The sequence below is a fragment of the Pipra filicauda genome, unplaced genomic scaffold (assembly GCF_003945595.2).
Source record: "Pipra filicauda isolate LSUMZ 115617 unplaced genomic scaffold, ASM394559v2 scaffold599_size242720_pilon, whole genome shotgun sequence".
Classification (NCBI taxonomy): Eukaryota; Metazoa; Chordata; class Aves; order Passeriformes; family Pipridae; genus Pipra; species Pipra filicauda.
This window is the reverse complement of record NW_024104752.1, coordinates 59,328-76,501: the sequence shown is the minus strand read 5'-3', so window position 1 is coordinate 76,501 and position 17,174 is coordinate 59,328. Positions and strand designations below refer to the sequence as shown.

General features: G+C 56.5%; 2 protein-coding genes across 3 annotated transcripts; both read left to right on the top strand.

Annotated features, from left to right (window-relative positions):
* Positions 1-6,240: 6,240 nt before the first annotated feature.
* On the top strand, positions 6,241-8,919 carry CTSE (cathepsin E). The gene is made up of 7 exons (XM_027742997.2): positions 6,241-6,358; positions 7,138-7,256; positions 7,348-7,547; positions 7,801-7,923; positions 8,014-8,155; positions 8,238-8,336; positions 8,535-8,919. Exons 1-7 carry the CDS (start codon positions 6,241-6,243, stop codon positions 8,697-8,699), a joined length of 966 nt encoding a protein of 321 aa, XP_027598798.1. The 3' UTR covers positions 8,700-8,919.
* A 3,390-nt stretch (positions 8,920-12,309) lies between these two features.
* Positions 12,310-16,027, top strand: RAB7B (RAB7B, member RAS oncogene family). Of its 2 annotated transcripts, XM_027743002.2 has the most exons (6): positions 12,310-12,364; positions 13,410-13,471; positions 13,593-13,719; positions 13,998-14,213; positions 14,725-14,850; positions 15,294-16,027. In XM_027743002.2, exons 1-6 carry the CDS (start codon positions 12,353-12,355, stop codon positions 15,372-15,374), a joined length of 624 nt encoding a protein of 207 aa, XP_027598803.1. In that variant the 5' UTR covers positions 12,310-12,352; the 3' UTR covers positions 15,375-16,027. The 2 variants fall into 2 exon arrangements, with proteins under 2 accessions (XP_027598803.1, XP_039243839.1); XM_039387905.1 differs by lacking the exon at positions 15,294-16,027 and having other exon boundaries at positions 14,725-15,150.
* Positions 16,028-17,174: the final 1,147 nt, after the last annotated feature.

The following is a 17,174-nucleotide window of genomic DNA, read 5'->3' as shown; positions in this document are numbered from 1 at the left end:
ATCAGAAAACACAAATGCCTGAGCTGGGCCCCTTGGCTTGGGGCTTTTGGCCATAACACTCCAGAGATTTATAATAAAGGATGGCAATCGAGGTGTTCATTTCGTGAGCTTTCACTTGCATAAAGTCATTTCAAATTTTCACTCAGTGCCTATAAACTCTCATTTATGAATGGCTGACAGGGAGAGATTTCAGCTGAAGCTTTGATACAGTGATTAAAGAAGCCATGATGATATGGCTGATGGACTGATAGATTGATAGTTACAGCAAAGGCATTATCCATCCTATGGATCAGATTCTATAATTTCCTCTATGACACGTTTCTCAGTGTAATTCATCAAAAGCTTTTCTGATAACCACCACTCTCCTGTGAAGTCCCACTTACCCAAACAGTCTGGCAACAGCCAAGCTAAAAGCCCGTTCCTTGCTGGAATCTTCCCCCTCCCTTATTAAACTGCTCTGTCCCCAAATATCCTTCTCAGGGGGCTGCCATTCTTAAAAGGCTCATTTCCTACCGAGGGGCAGGCGATGCTGCTGTGGCAGATAACGATCTGAAAAGCGAGCTGCTCAAAAGGAAATTGCAAAATAAGACCCAAATCCCACTCTCAGTGGCAGGCAGGCTCTTTGCTGAGCTGGGTAGGGCGAGATGGAAGCGCCGATACGCGAACGCGTTATCGAAATCTCTATTTGGAGAGAGCAGCCAGCCAGAGCCTGGCAGCACATGTACTTTTTTGGGTCTGTTAGGTAATTTCTGTGGGCCTCCAGCCCCTCAGGACATGAACCCTTTTCAAGCAAGGTGCTGTGTTGGAATCAAGGCCTGCAAAGAGCTGCTCCTCGGCCGCTTGCCGAGAGGTCAATGCAAGATGTCCACGCTCCATCTAAAGGTAAGAAAAACCACCAGAACGCCTCAAACTGTTTTAATCCCATCAGAGTCAGGCCTTGCTGGCCCAGTTAAAGGCCAAAGCTCAGCCTGGTGGTGGCACATGCCTGCAGGCACCCTTGGAGGTGGACACCCAACCCAGCTCTCCTCCTGCTGTTCCGAGCATCGCATCCCACGCCCGGCGGAGCGCGAGACCCAGCGGTGATTTACCTGGGGCAGCAGAGCTCTGCACACCTCCTTCCTGCAGGACTGGGGCAGCTGGAGCCTGGGAGGCAGCAGGATCTAAGGATGTTTCAGCAGCATTTTCGGTGCAGCCGCAGGGTCCGGCGGCTCAGAGCGCTCGCCAGCTCGGTGCCGGATGCGGTCACGCTCTGCCCCCCTGGCGATGGCAGGAACGAGCCCACATGAGGTTCCATGACGCCTCCCCCCTGTCAGCTGCCTCATTTAAATATATTTGAGTGTTTCTCTGCTGTTCTGCAACCACTTTGCTCCAGGGTTTGGGACCCTGCACTGCTTGACCAGGTTCTGCGTCTTGCTCCGTCTTCCAACAGCTTTGTGCCAAAACGCAGCTGAGCTTCCTTGGAGCAGAGCAGTCCTGAGGGCAGGGAGCCAGCTGCAGTCCCCAGCAACTCAGCTGCCACCCAAAAAGTGCTCTGGGTGCTTCCAGGTAAACATCTTGCACAGGGATAAAATATTTTACCTCATAGGGGATGTGGTCCCAGCACCTCGCATGAGGGTGGATGGGCCTCCACCTCCCCTTGCCCTGGGAAGTTTTCTGGTTCAGGAATAACTTGCAGAATCACTTAATAATGATGGGGTGCAAGCAGCAGCCTGGCAGACCCCTCCTGATGGTTCCCACCAGATTTAGGAAGGGCTGGGCCACTGCTCCGTGGGAACTGATGATGTTGCAGCTCTCACACTGAGCCAGAGTTTAGGTGCTGGGAATTCCCTGCAGCAGCCTGGCCTCTCTTGTGCTTTTTCCCTGGAAGGAGACAGGTCAGGAACCCTTTTTGCAAAGTCCCTAATCATGGAGATGGCGCCTGCTGGCATTTCACCATCTCCATCACCCCCAGAGCAATCCTCTCCCAGGGAGAAAACATCCCAACATCCTGGTGAATCCCCTGGACCTTCTAAAGGCAAAGAGAAGAACAGATCCCAAGAAGAACTACATCCCCCAGGAGCTGCACCACAAACTGGGGTCCCCTGCCACATCCCCACCATGGGTCAGTCTTTTCCCACATTCCCCCTCATCCCCTGGGACTGCAGGATCATCAGCTCCCTCACCAGGAGATGTTAGTCCTGCTCTACCCCCGACTGCTGTGCCACAGGTCAATATTTAACTGAAACTGGCTTGTTTGTTGGTTTTTTTTAATGTGAGTGTTTGCTATTGCAGCATTTCTCTCTTTCAAGTGCTCGGTGATGGATAAACAGATTAACAGGTGGGAGAAGTGTTTGATAAATGGAGAAAAAAAAAGGCTTTTTTAGAACACGCTGCTTGGGCACGATTTGAATCAGCCAGAGCTCGCAGTGGAAGTGGCTACACTAAAGGAAATGCATAAAAAGGAACACAGATAACATATTTTTAGCCTCAAAGCAGGTCTCTTGCATGAGGAAAGCCCCATACATAGAGCTGGCAAGAGGTGCATTTTACACCCAAGGTGCACAACGTAATTCTGAGGCACCTGAGGGCAGGTTTGTGCAGCTGAGAGGGTGAGACACACCTTGGGACAGCCCCTGCCTGGCAGCAGTGCAGGGCTGCAGAAATATCACCAGACCTGGGATGCTCCAGGAGCTTGAGCCACCTTTAATCACATTTCTTTGGGGTGTAAGAGCTTTTTCTGCTGTTTTATTAACAAGACGGATTCAAAGTGTCATAAATAATGCTAAATAGTGTCACAAATAATGCTGTGTTTGGCTCTGTCACTCCGGGCTGCGTCCCAGGAGCAGGCAGGGATGGGCAGCACAGGCAGGGACAGGCAGGGACAGGTTGATCCTGAAGAGTTGAGGGGCACCATGGGTTGAAAACAGGACATCTGTTCCCCCTGCAAACCCAGTGTATTCCACATATTGAGGTACAGCTGAAAGTACACATGAATCAAAGCCTTTTTGTCCCAGTTTTCTGGGCAAATACGGCTGAGTTGCTCCCAAAAGACAGAAAAAACCCCAACATTTTGCTCCACTTGAAATAAAAATGTTGATGCACCTCTGAGAATTTAGCTCTTAAAATTCCTTCTAAAATAGTTAAAAAGTAGACATGATTTTGCTTCACTTCAAAAATTTCTAAATGAAAGGTTTGGGCCCTCTTTATGACTTTCATCTTCGCATTTTCATGCTGAATCCGCTGTTAGGAGTTTGCAGATTATGATGATCCAATTGGGGAATCTTTTGAACAAAATAAACCATTTCACTGCAAGTATTTGGCGTGTCTGTGCTACAGCTCACCCTCACGTTTATCTCTGAAGCCCAGTGACCCTTCAGGCTGGGTTTTCTGACAGGATTTTCGGGTTATAAACCATGTCTGGAACAATCCACTTGCTGCTTTCAGCTGATCTGGCACTTGCTGCAGCTGCTTTTGTTTTAGGAAGTTTCTTTTTTAATCCATGAATATATGATTAGGACAAGAGGGGAAATACATTAAATACATAAAGTACATTAAACTGCATCTTAAAAGGGAAACACATAATCACTTGGTGTAAAGCTACTCAGTAAAAAAAACACTGCAGCCACCAATCTGGGCACAGGGAAATGCAGGGAATTTTCATTTGACTGGGAAAAATATGTCAGCATCTGCCATCAGCATCCACTCTGCCTTGCCCTGCATCTCCCTGCTTATACCAAAAAATTTGATAAGATTTTTTTAAGCTTAATCTCCCTGCAAAGCTGCAGAGAGGAGGAGCCTTGGAGCATCTCCCAGGGGCAGAGACACAATTCCCCCCAAAAAGGAGACACGGCTTGGCTCTCTCACAGCCCCATTGGTACCTGGGCCTCACAGGTATGGACTTTGATTTCCTGGAGGAGGGCTTTAATTGGTTAAAACAGACTAACTGGGATAGATAAAAAATTGATTACCAAAGTGCTAAGGGTAGAAACCCCATTAAAGAGTAAAACACCTGAGTGAAACCCCCCCTTTGTGGCCCCAACCATTAGTGCCACAAACATGGAAAACAAGGACAGCACAGCATCATCCCTGGCCTGAGAGATGGTGGCAGCAAGAAAACCCTTTCCTCCCCCCACTCACTTCCCCTCATATCTAAAGGCTTTATTTGTTCATCAGCATTTTCTGTTTGCACTCAGAGGCTTTAATGAGACGCCCGTCCTGGGTTAAACAAAACTCACAGGGGACGAGCCCATTAGTGGCTGTAAAGCAACAGGGAACTGTCTCCCATGAAAAGCCACTTCTTCCTGGCACCGACTGCTGTTTAGAAGGGAAAACTGGAGATTCCAGAGCAGTCCATCACTGCTAATTAGTGTTTCCTTTTTAGTTTGGTGGCTGCCCTGATGCTACAAACGCATCCTTTTCCTGCACTCCCTGCAGCTGCCGGGGTTTGGGGCACCCCATGGCCACGGGCAGGTCCCTGGGGTGGAGCTGTGGTGCAAAGGAGAGGGGAAACGCTCCCCCAGAGCATTTTGGGGGGACTTCCACTGGCTGTGTGATTGCCAGCGGGCAGGGACTGCTGTTGGGATGAGCGCCCCGTCCTGCTCCCACTTCCCTAAGACCTTCCCTGCCCCAAAAGCAGCCGGCACGGCTTCCTGCAGGTCCCCCCCACGCCTCCCTCACCCACAAAAGCAAACCTGACCCCGCAGTGCCCGTTCTGCCTCGCCTGGGACGTGGCCAGTGATTCATGCCCGGTGCCCGAGCGCGGTGTTGACTCTGGCAGGGGCGTTATCGCGGGCGCCGGGCGGCCCTGGGGGTATAAGAACAACCTGCAGAGCCCAGCGAGGCCACTGAGCCGCCAGCATGAAGCGCCTCCTCCTCCTCGCCATGCTCTGCCTCTCCCTGGCCAGTGGCCTGAAAAGGTAAGGGGGTCCCCGAGCTGCACCCCAGTTCCCCAGGCTCTCGGAGGGGCTTTGCTCTTTGGGTGCTGCCAGAGCCGTGATGAGCGGGCAGAGCTGAGCTGCCCCGGCACAGACACCTTGTGCTGGCACCACACTGTGGTTTCTGGTTTCTCACATCGCTCCGTGGGCTCCATCCCTCTGGGCAGACCCCATCAGCAGCAGTGGGATGAGGTGGGGTCTGTAAACAGGGTCTGTGCAAGCAGACAGGGCAGAAAACACTGGCATGAATTCCCCTTGGCCCTGCTCACCTCCCCCAGCCTGAAGGGCCTTTCCATCAATCACGTTGAGCTCCTGCCCGTCCCGTCACTGCCAGGACGTGCATCCTCTCCTGCCAGCTTTGCCCTTGATTTGCTGCCTCCTAAAACAGACCCAGTCCCCCTGTTTTGCTGTGCCTCGGCCGGAGGGCTCTGCAGTGGGGGATGTGGGGAAACAGGCTCTGGATCTGCATTCCTGGCTGTGCTGGGACCCTCAGGGTGGGCACGGGGGCTGCAGGACTCCAGCAGCACCCACGGCCCCGTGTGAGTGACCAGGACCCTTCTTCCCCAGGGTGCCCCTGACGCGGCGCCGCTCCCTGCGGAAGCTGCTGCGGGAGCGTGGGCAGCTCTCCCACTTCTGGAAAGCCCACGGGCTGGACATGGTACAGGACAACGAGGACTGCGCTGCCTTCTCAGAAGCCAACGAGCCCCTCATCAACTACCTGGATGTAAGCAGGGCACAGGAGTTTGCCTGAGCAGTCCCCAGTGCTTCCCAGAAATCCCACGCCTGCAGCAGTGCCCGGCGTGCCAGGACTCGCTGCCTGCCCGTGCCTGCCTGGCCCTTTGTTCCCGGGAATGTGGCGATGAGGACAAGGCAGAGCATTCATGGCAGGCACTGCCAGCCCTCTCCCTCCCTGCTGCATTCCCCCCACCCCCGAGGAGACAGATTTCCTCCAAAACTGACTCGTTACACACTCGTCAGAGCAAGTCCCACCACAGAGGACCCAGAGGTGGAGGGGCTTCCCCAGGCTCATCCCATTCCCCAGCAGTGCCCCCACAGCCCCTTCCACTGTCTGCATCCCGGTGATGAGGGTCTCCTCAGGGCCCAGCCTTCCCAGGAAGAGGATGGAGCCTGCACCCACCATCCTGCCTTTTGTCCTCAGCTTCCCTTGTTGTCCGTTAAATATTTGCCTCCTTTATTTCACCTGGCGCGATGTGACTGTGATAGAACCCCATCCACGCCCTGTGGTCACCCCACCACAGGCTCCCCTTCGCCAGAGTTTCTTGGTGTGCTGCCAACTCACGGTGGTCCCTGCTCCACTCTTTGCTAGATGGAGTATTTTGGGCAGATCTCCATCGGAACTCCCCCCCAGAACTTCACCGTGGTGTTCGACACGGGCTCCTCCAACCTCTGGGTACCGTCCGTCTACTGCGTCAGCAAAGCCTGTGGTGAGTACAGTCAGACCAGTGAGGCCACGGGGTCACCAGCACACCCAGCTGAGCCCTTTGGGGGCCCTCCCCCCCCAGCTGAGCCCTGCAAGGCACACACAGATAACAGAAACCTGGGGGGCAGTCGGGGGAGCCCCAGTGGGTGTGTCTGCCCAGGAGTGGGTGGTGATCACACCACCAGGACCCAGGTGACAATGGCCATGTTCTTTAGGCCATTCTTGTGGGAGCCTTTAAACAAACAGGCAGAGATGGTAGTACAGAATAGGGCTTGTCAGCAGGAGCAGGGTGGCAGGAGTGGGAAGGCACAGCTCTGGGCTGGCTGCCCGGGGGCTCGGTGGGTGACAAGCACTGGGCTTGTTCAGGCTGTCAGCGATGTCAGTCCTGCTGCCGTGGGACATGGAGCATCTCTGAGCAGCCCCAGGGCTGCCCCAGAGCCCAGGGGGAATTGGGGAATATCACTGGATACTGCAGTGCCCGTGGGGCTGCTCCTGGCTGCAAACCAGGAATAGCTGTGCTCGTCTTCGAGACTCATAAAAACACACGAGCTAATCCCACTCCTCTACCAACCCTGGCACCTTTCAGTCAGATTGAAATGGGGTAAATTTTATCCCTCCTCAAAACTCCAGCACAACCCTTGGCAGTGTGCCCATGACCAGGAGTTGCGGTGACACCACCCTCCATCATCATTTGTCTCCACTGGCCGTGGTGGGGGCTCCTGGCAGCCGTGGCTGTGCAAAAAAAATCACATTTCTGCTGACAGATCCCATCTCCTTCCCCAGCTGGACATGCCAAGTTCCATCCAACACAGTCCAGCACCTACCAGGTGATAGGGACCCCCTTCTCCATCCAGTACGGGACCGGCAGCCTGACGGGGCTCATCGGATCCGACCAAGTAGCCGTGAGTCACCTTTGGCTTCTCCTGCTCTGGGCAACATGCTGGGACTCGCCCACGGACTCAGCACCCCCGTGGAACCCCCTCCTCCCTGCAGGTCGAGGGTCTCACCGTGAGCAACCAGCAGTTTGCAGAGAGCATCAGTGAGCCGGGAAAAGCCTTCCTGGACGCCGAGTTCGACGGGATCCTGGGCCTGGCTTACCCCTCGCTGGCCGTGGACGGCGTCACTCCTGTCTTTGACAACATGATGGCACAAAATCTGGTGGAGCTGCCCCTGTTCTCCGTCTACATGAGCACGTACGGACACAGCCTTGCTCCGGGATGCTGCTTAGAGCCTGTCATTGCTTGAGGGATCAGGAGGGCCTGCTAAAATAGAGATGTTTTACTGAGCTAGAGAAGGGGGTTTGGTGCCAGGCTGAGCATCACAGACCTTTGGCCTTACAGGGATAGCATTTGTGGGAAGCAGGCAGGTGTAAATCCACCCATTTAAAATGTTATTTACAAAGTCAATGGGGAAAAAATGCCTCATGGCTTTTCCTCCTCCCTCCAGGAACCCCGAATCCCCCCTGGGAGGAGAGCTGCTTTTTGGGGGTTTTGATACGTCCCGCTTCACGGGGACCCTGAACTGGGTGCCAGTGACCCAGCAAGGGTACTGGCAGATCCAGCTGGACAAGTGAGTGGTGCTGGACAGGGAGGGAAGGCTGGGCTGGGGGGGGAGGAGCAGGACAGATCCCTCTTGGTCCTTCTCTCTCACCTCTTCCAGCATCCAGGTGGGTGGGACAGTGACCTTCTGCGCCGACGGCTGCCAGGCCATCGTGGACACCGGGACATCGCTCATCGCAGGTCCCACCAAGGAGGTCAAACAACTGCAAAACTACATCGGTGCTGTGCCTGTGGATGGAGAGGTGAGAGGCAGGGTGGGGAGAGGAGGGGGCAAAGCCCTGGGAGCCCCACCCTGCCTGGAGTGACCTCCCTGCTGCGTTGCAGTACGCCGTGGAGTGCAGCAACCTCAACGCGATGCCCGACGTGACCTTCACCATCAACGGGCTCCCCTACACGCTCAGCTCCCAGGCTTACACCCTCATGGTATGGCTGTGGCACCACCACCCCCCATTCCCAGCAGCTCCAGTGACAAAGGTGGCCCAGAGCCACGCCGGGAGCTGAGCCCTGTGTCCCCGTGGGTGACAAGCCCCACTGCTCCGTGCTTTGTCACCGTTCCTGCAACGTTTCCGTGGGCACGAGGCTCTCGGGCTCATTGCCAGCTTTGCCCTTCTCCTCCCCCAGGAGGAAGGTGGTGGTGAGACCTTCTGCCTCAGCGGCTTCCAGGGCAATGACATCCCCCCTCCGGCCGGACCCCTCTGGATTTTGGGCGACGTTTTTATCCGTCAGTTCTACTCCGTCTTTGACCGTGGGAATAACAGGGTGGGGTTGGCCCCTGCTGTCCCTTAGGGCTGGGGCATCCTGTGGGGTAGGAGGGGAACAGAGCCACCAGGATGCTGCCCCCGGGCAGGCCAGGGGATGTCACTGCTGCATCGGTGTCCCCAAGGGGGTGAAGACACCTGAAGAGCCCAGCAGAAGGTCAGTCCATGCCAGGACACAATTTCACAGTGAACATAAAAACATCTCGAGCAGCTCCGTGATCTGCTCTGTAAATTCTGTATTTTTTAAACATGAGCCAATAAAAGCTTTAATAAACCAAAACCTGCCCTGCTTGTGTCATCAGGAGCCCAGCAGTGACCCTGTGGGTCTCAACTGGGTTGCACTGGGGTGTTAAATCCTCCTCCCCCAGATCCTGCCCTCCTCCCTCGGTGACCCGTGGCACTGCCAGGGCTGTATGTTCAGTGTGGCTGGAGCTGCCCTGCTCTGGAGGGAACCTTGGCAATGCAGGATCCAAAAGGTCAACCTCGTGGTCCTTAGCTGGGATTTCCACAGAGGCAGAAAGAAGAGGATGCTCTGCCCAGGTGGAGGTGGCTGTGGGCATCCCTGGGCATCCCGTGGGCCTCAGGCCACCACTGTGGGCAAGGGCAGGGACTGAGGGAGCCCTGGGAATGCACACCTCAGTCAACTGAGCTGCTGCTGGTAAACAAGAAGGGAACATGGAGACTGGAAAGACCCTGGGGCTCTTCCTGTGCCATAAAACTCCCAGAAAAACCGGTGATTCCCAGTGAATTTTCCTTTGATTCCCTGGAGGAACTTACAGAGACAACGTGGCTGGTGGGTGCTCAGCAAAAGAAAGGGCAAAACAAAGCACATGCTGAGATCTGGGCTGGGCTGTGGGGGGCTGTGGGGTCCAAGGAGCTGCTGCAGCACATGTGACTCACTGAGGGTGCAAGGGATGTGTGAGAAGGCAGGAGCAGCCGTGGCTCATGCATGAGACACCCCAGGCACACAGCGAGAAAGGGAACAGTGGAAAAGGGTTATTTTTATCCAGACCTTTGCTCCGTTTGCTGACACTGAAACAAGGCCCTGCAGCGCTGACTCCAGGGTGACAGGGTGCCCGTGTGCCAGACCAGGCTTCGTGGCTGCTCCATCATTCCCAGGGTTGGGTCTGAGAGCGCTGGAATACTCGGAACTGGTTGTAAACTTGGCGGCTCAGCCTTGTGGTTTGCAATAAAAGAAGATATCTGCCTTACTCAGAAACACTGATTGTGCCACTGACCAACTGTGGGTTCTGTAACGTTTCCTGTGTTGACTTCACCTCAGCTCTGCTGCAGTCAAAGATAAGGTGCTGGGGCAGCTGGACAAAGGTCTCCTCTCCCTCTTCCACCTTAACTCTTAGCACACCAAGGTGCTGCCTGGCACCAGCCCATCACCACAGCCACAGGCAGGGGGGAGCATCCAGCTCCCCCAGCCTGACAAGGGACCACCCAGAGTCCCCAAACAGCAGCTGGCACTGAGACATGGCCCGGCCTGGACTTCACCAGGACTGCTCTGGTGCCACGTGCCCTTGGGATCCCAGAGCATTCTTGACAGGTTTTGAGAGGGATGTTGCTCCAGAAAATACTAAGCATCCCAATAAGGAGCAACCCACCTCCTGCTGTGCCCCAGGGAGGCTGAACAGCGTAAGGAACAGTTTCATCACTCGGATGCCTTTTGCTTTCTTCCCTTTCCCTCACTCTCCCAGCCCCGTGAGCGTCACCACAGAGAACAGCCCGTGCCCTCCCTGTTCACCCCAGCCTTTCCTCTGCCTCTGGCAGCCCCCAGCCTGTGTTTCGTGGTCTCCCAGCTGCGAGACCTTCCTCATAGTCACAGGGCACCAACCCCAGCCCTTTCCTCTGAATTGCTGACGTGGTGGAGCAACCAGGACAGCACTGAAGCTGTGGTTGCTGGAGCTGCTGAGCCACATCTCGGGCATCACCTCCTCCACACCACTGCCTTCATCCAGGGCGAATCTCACCCCAGGAGAGCAGAAGCTTTGGAAAAATCCTGTTTCTTGCGAAATCAAACAAAAGCCAGAGCTGGCTCTGAGCCTGGGCTGGGCACCCTGATGGCCACAGCCCTCCTGCCCAAAAGCAGAAGTGGCTGAAGGCACCAGCTGTGGCAATGCAACCACAAACCCCATCTCCACTGGTGCAGAGGGGCATCGATCATCTGACTGGGTGAGCAACCCCCGTCCCACCAGGACATGAGAGAGGAACGAGGGCAGAAGTTGCTGAGGGGGAGGCTGAACAGTAAAGTCTCACTGCAAGGACAAAGGTGAAGCAGCACGATGAAAATAGGCTGAAAACAGGGATTAGGAGAGATCTGCTGCAGGGAAACATCAGCCTTTTACCCACCACCAGTGAGAACTGGCTCAGGTGCTTCTGCCTCATCCCAGCTCCTCCCAGTGTCTGCCCTCTGGGGGAAAAAACAGATTTTTCTGGCCAGACAGGTCCCAAAATTACATCTGGGGAGGAGGAGGAGGGTTTATCCTGCTGAATGCAGCAATATTCCCTGAGATCCCATAAGGGATCTCTATATTGGAAAAAAAAAACCACTACAAAAATGAGGGCAGCCAGTGGCAAAACAAAAGCTGGTGGTCTCGGAGAGCCCCTGTGCCTGGGTCCCTCTCAGGCCACCAGCAACCACTGGTTCAGGGTGAGGGAGCCAGGAGGGTTCACAAGATGGGGGGACACCCCACTCCCACTGCTAACCCCAAATTCTACAGAATGTTTGGCAAAGGCTCAGGACCTGCCCTTGCACGTTGGGAAGCACAGCTCTGCCTTTGCAGCCAGGGCCAAGCAGGTTTTCCCACTCCAAAAAAACGTGGGCACCAGCCTGGTGCTCAGAGAAACAACCAGAGGCTTCCTCTGTTGCTCCATGGTGGCAGCTGAGATCCTAAAATCCCACTTGCCAGTTGAACACTTCCTCCTCCAGGAGATGCCACCAGGTCTGGTTACTGGGGCTCTCATCCTGGCACAGTCCCCTCCTTTTGGGATGCTTGGATATCTGGCTGGCTGTGGATGCAGGGTGGGAGCCCCTATGGAATGGGAGTTGCAGGGATACAGCAGGAGGTGGAAACGCTCCTGCTTCCCACCCTGCCCCTCTCCTGCTTGAAAACGAGATGAAGATACAGACAGCTCCCAGCCCCCTCAAATAGATCCCACACCCCCCCCTCACCTGTCACGGTCCCCCCACTGTCCCCAGCTCCCAAATCCGCTTATCCCACCCCGCACTATTAGAGCCGCCCGAGCAAAGTCCGGGATGGCTCCCGGGATGCTGCCGAGAGCTGTTCCCAGCCCTCGACAACCCCCCCAGCAGGAACGCAGATAAGGGGTCCCGCGGAGGTGGGTGAAAGGTACCGGGGGGATTCTGAGCAAGAGGAGAGGCCAAAAGTCAATCCCAGACTCCAGCGGACGAGGAGAACCTTGTTCTCCTTCCCCCGCCGGAGCCCGAGCCGGGGTGGGTCGGCAGAGCCCCGGAGCCGAGGGCAACTCCGCTGCCATCCCAGCGCCCGCCCGCGGCTCCTCCGCCAGCCCCGGCAGGATCTCGGCCCCTTTCTGCTGATGTCACGGAGCGGGGCCCCGCAGACGCCTTCTTTCCTGGATCCTCCTCTCTCGCCTCTCCCCTCCCTGGGCCGCCGGCTGGAGCGGAGCCCAGAGCCTCGGCTGCCCGGCCGACGGATGCCCCGGCAGGTGAGTGCTCTGCCCTCCGGTCCCTCCTGCCCCCGGGATGCAGCTGAGATCTCCCCTCGGAGCAGGAAAAAAAAGTTTGGAAAACTCCATTTTGAGTTTAAAACCATCCGGCCTCCGAGGAAGCTGGCAAAAGGACTGGGAGGAGAATGCGTGCTGAGACATGAGGCTCTGCCTGTGCCCAGGATGCTGCCCACGGCCGGGCTGGGGTGGCAGAGGGGTGCAGGGGGGCCTGGACCCCACAGTTGAGACCCGCCCTGGCAGGGGGGTTGTTCCAAGGGGGAATGGCGAAGGGCTGGCCAACGCATCGGGGAAAAATGCAGGGAAGAGGCTGCCAGCGTTTCCATCCGTGCCTTGGCCGGCGCGGGGCCGGGCGGTGCCTTGAGGATGGGGCTGCTGGGAGTGCCGGAGGATGCTCATCCCGCCTGGGGAGGGGGTTTGCTGGAGGTGCTCAGGGCTCCTGGCCAGGCACAGAGCATGTGAGGACACCAGGACATGCTGGGATGCAGCCCGAGGGGAGCCTTTCAGGGTGCTCCTGGGCTGGGATGCTCCCTGGGCTGTGCTTGGGGCACCCGAGGAATTCCACCAGGTTGGGGTCTTCTTTAATCAATGTAATTTTCTGCAGGATCCCCATTGTGCACCAGGTGTGTGTGCCAGGTTTAGGGGGAGGGACTGTGCTGGAGAAGCAGTGGGAGAGGCAGGGAAGTTGCTCCCAGTAGCTTTGAATGGAGATGAACTGGCGTGTCTGGACGTGCAGCAGCACCTCGGGAGCTCGTCACAGGCAGTGACGTGGGCTCATCATGGGAGTTTCTGTCCCCACCATGGCTGGGACATGAGTGCAGTGGGGTGGTGGCACAGCACAGACATGGCATGGACACAGTGCTGGAATGGTATGGACACGGTGCTGGCACAGCGCAGACATGGTGATGTCCGTGGTCCCGGGATGGATGGGGAGCATGGAGAGGCCACAGGGAGCAGTGGCTGCTCCCACACCTCACCAGGAGCCAGTCCCATCCCCACAGCCGGGTGACTCTGTCTTGTCCCACAGGGCCCGTCCATGGATGCCAGCAAGAAGGTGGATCTGAAGATAATCATAATTGGAGCTCTGGGGTAAGGAGCAGTGCTGGTGAGGAAGGAAAGCCCCCCATGTGGGCTGGGTTGTGCAGCCCCTGCTGTGACTGACCCCCTGAGCAGTGCAAATCCTCACCAGTGTCCCTTTGCCCCCTGCCAGCGTGGGCAAAACCTCCCTCCTGCACCAGTACGTGCACAAGACGTTTTACGAGGATTATCGCACCACGCTGGGTGCCAGCATCCTGACCAAGGTCCTGGCGGTGGACAACACCCCCCTGAAGCTGCAGGTGAGCAGGGCTGGCACTGCCTGGGGTGCCCACCCTGATCCCACAGGCATGTGTGTCCCACCACGTCCCGCTGTCCCCAAACGCCTCCCGGTGTCACGCGGTGCGGGGGCGGATTTGCAGAGCCCGATTCGCAGCATCCATGAACTACGGCGGAATCCCACTGGAGTTTTGGGAGCTCAGCACTCCCTGAAGCTGGTCCCCTGAGCTTAACAGAGCACAGGGCTGCAAACACCCACCCTGCTCTTGTGTGTCTGTACCTGTGCCCTTCTCTGCCCTAGATCTGGGACACGGGGGGACAGGAGCGATTCCGGTCCATGGTGTCGACCTTTTACAAGGGCTCGGATGGCTGCATGCTGGCCTTTGATGTGACAGACAGGGAGTCCTTTGAGGCCCTGGACAACTGGAGAGATGACTTCCTGGAGAAGGTCATTCCAAGGGAGCAGGATTTCCCCATGGTCGTGCTGGGGAACAAAATAGACCTCTGTGATCGGCAGGTGAGGGTGGAGAGGAGAGAGAGGGATGAATGGCCCAGGGCAGGGGTGGAGTCACCATCCCTGGATGGATTTAAAAGTTGTGTGGATGTGGCACGTGGGGACACGGTTTAGTGGTGGGCTTGGCAGTGCTGGGTTAATGAATGGACTCGATGGTCTTACAGTCTTTTCCAACCTAAATGATTCCATGATTGGAATGCCTTAGTGTCCTAATGGCTTATGAGCGCTGATCCTCCACCTGCAGAACCTGCCTTCTCCCTTTTGCTCACATGAAAACCAGGGCTCCAGGCAAGGAGCTGCCACCTCCCCCTTGCCTCTTGCAGGGGATAAGCAGCGTCCTGCACTGCCCTTTGACAGAGACTGTCACTGAAGGCAGCAGGAATTACAATATCAGGCAGCTGCCTGCAGTGCCAGCACCCTGCCCTCACCTACATGGGTGAGGAGGGTCCCCTGTTCCAGGTCTCCAGCAGCCACAGGCATCCCTGTGAGGTGGCTCCATCCTCCCTTCCCACAGGTACCCAAGGAAACTGCCTCAGCCTGGTGCAAGGAGAAGGACATCCCTTATTTTGAAGTCAGTGCCAAGAACAACATCAACGTGGCAGAGGCTTTCGAGACCCTTGCGAAGCAGGCGCTAACGACGGTGAGCATCGCTCCTGCTCCAAGCCTGTGCTGGAGGCAGGAATTCGGGTGGGGAGCTGGAATCAGCCGGGGCTGGTCTGACAGACCCCCCCCCAGCCCAGCCTCTGGTGTGGAACAGCTCCTGCTGTAACGAGTAGGAGAGCCCTGGGAATGAGAAATGCATCAGTGTTTGATTTCTTAAAATAGATCCTAAACTGGTTAGAAAGGAGTAAGAATTGTTTCCCTTTGTGGGTGTGTGGCACCCACAGCGCGCCAGCACTGTCCTCTAGCGGCCATCTAACAGGGACATTCGTGTCCCCACGCCCTGCACAAGGTGGCTTTTCCCTGGATTTTGCCTTTAATCCCAAATCAGGACTGAACCTCGGCACTCCACAGTCTGTCAGGCTGCTCAGGCTGGCTCTGAGCTGAGTCCACTCATCCTTTCTCTTCTCGATTTTTTTCCAGTACAAAGGGATTTTTGAGAGTTATTTAACTGACTCCATCAAACTCACTCCCTATGACAAGCCCAAGAAGAGCTGCTGCTGAACCCGGGCACTGCCCACACTGGACCCCACAATGCCCACGGCTGGAGCCCCTCCCAGGGGTCTGTGCCCTGTGCCCATCCCAGGGACTGTCCAAGCCAGGGCACAGCAGGACCAGCCCTGGACACACCGGGACCAGCTCACTGTGCACCCCAGGACTTGCTACTTCCCACGGCTCTCCTGAACCAGAAAATCCCAAATTGCTGCTGTGTCACGGTGGCCTCGTCCCCCTGGATCCACTGTCATCTGGCACCCGAGCAGGCAATGCCCCTGTGGTGATGGTGCCAGCGGTGACAGTGCCAGTGCTTCTCTGGTGACAGTGCCAGTGCCCCTGTGGTGATGGTGCCAGTGCCCCTGTGGTGATGGTGCCAGTGCTCCTGTGGTGATGGTGCCAGTGCTCCTGATGCCTTTCCAGAGACCACGACCTCGGCCCCAGGGCTGTCCCTTCCCAGTGCATGGGCTGGTGGCCCCACGGCTCTCACAGTGCTCACAGGGGGGACATGTGGGGCTGGTGGCCCTGACACAGGGCTGAGAGCAGCTGGGTCCCCTCCTGGGATCAGCCACGGAGGAGGCAACTGTTCTGTGCCTCAGTTTCCCCTCCATCAAACACCTTCCACTCCCACCCCACCCAGGGAGGATCCTCAGAAAAGCACTTTGTCAGGGATTCTTTTTATGTATATATATATAACAAAGGAAATTAAATATTTCATTTTTATTTACATTTACTTGTTGCAAAATTCACCAGTGGTCACGCAGCAGGAGGTCAGGGTGGGGGCTACAGACTCCTGTGCTCCAGACTTTCCTCCCTGAGCCTGTGCCAGCTTGTCACAGCTGGGGGATGCATTTTGGGGCTGGATTTTTTTTTTTTACCCATTGCAAATTTAGGGTCAGGGGAGAAAAGAGTTATCTAAAGCACCGTGCAAAGAGGGTGTGTAGTGGTGGCATGAGGCCTGGCAGGGGTGGCTGTCGGCAGAGGGAGCCTGCTGGGAGCAGAGCCAGGTGCCTGCTTCCCTTCCTGCATCCATCCCACTCTGGATCAGGCACCTTGGAGAAGCTCTGTGGAGGCACAAGATGGAGCTGGCCAGGGATGTGGCCATGGACGACCCGTGCCACCTATCCCACAGCCTGGGGAGCCACATCCCTGGGGCTGCAGCATCCCAGTTGCTGGGCTGGATGGACTCAGGTGGATCCCAAGCTGGGCACTCAGCCTGGTAGGTCTGAGTGCCCTCCACCACCAGCCCCATCCACGCTGTCCACAGTGGTCCCACAGAGCTTCCCAGAGGCACAGGGGCTCTGTCCTGGCACCTCCCAGACCTTCCCATGAGCAGCAGCCCCACTGTGGCTGTTCCTCACCGGCTGGGGACAGCACCCATGGGTGGCAGTGGCAGGGCACGGGGCTGGCAGTGTGTGCAGGGAGGGTGGAACCTCAGGGAGGGCTCAGCACAGGGGGTGTGGGGGGCTGCAGAGCTGGAATCAGACTGCCCCTCTCCGGCACGTAGAGACCTTCCCACCCTCCTCCTTGCGAAACACTCAGCCTGTTTATTTGGGCACCAGGCCGGGGAGAGGATTTGTCCCTTAATATTGGGAGGAGAGGGGCATTAACTGTTTCACTCCCGAGCTCTGCTGGCCCTTTTCCCACCCTGTGCCTGCCCAGAGCCCCCCTCAGGCCCTGCACCACACGCCCCATCCTGGCACAGCTCCGGGCTGAGCATCTGCCAGTGCCTCGGCCAGGGCAGTTTGGACACAGCTTTCATGTCAAGGGCAATGTTGTTTCTAATCACACCCTTTCCCCAGAAGCTCTCAG

Bases quoted from the DNA above. Each gene is read 5' to 3' on its own strand.
- CTSE (XM_027742997.2), top strand. From the start codon at position 6,241: ATGGAGTATTTTGGGCAGATCTCCATCGGAACTCCCCCCCAGAACTTC. The intron at 6,359-7,137 runs GTGAGTACAGTC...CTCCTTCCCCAG, and splicing joins CTGCGTCAGCAAAGCCTGTG to CTGGACATGCCAAGTTCCAT. The intron at 7,548-7,800 runs GTACGGACACAG...TCCTCCCTCCAG, and splicing joins TTCTCCGTCTACATGAGCAC to GAACCCCGAATCCCCCCTGG.
- RAB7B (XM_039387905.1), top strand. The intron at 13,720-13,997 runs GTGAGCAGGGCT...TCTCTGCCCTAG, and splicing joins ACACCCCCCTGAAGCTGCAG to ATCTGGGACACGGGGGGACA. The intron at 14,214-14,724 runs GTGAGGGTGGAG...CCCTTCCCACAG, and splicing joins TAGACCTCTGTGATCGGCAG to GTACCCAAGGAAACTGCCTC.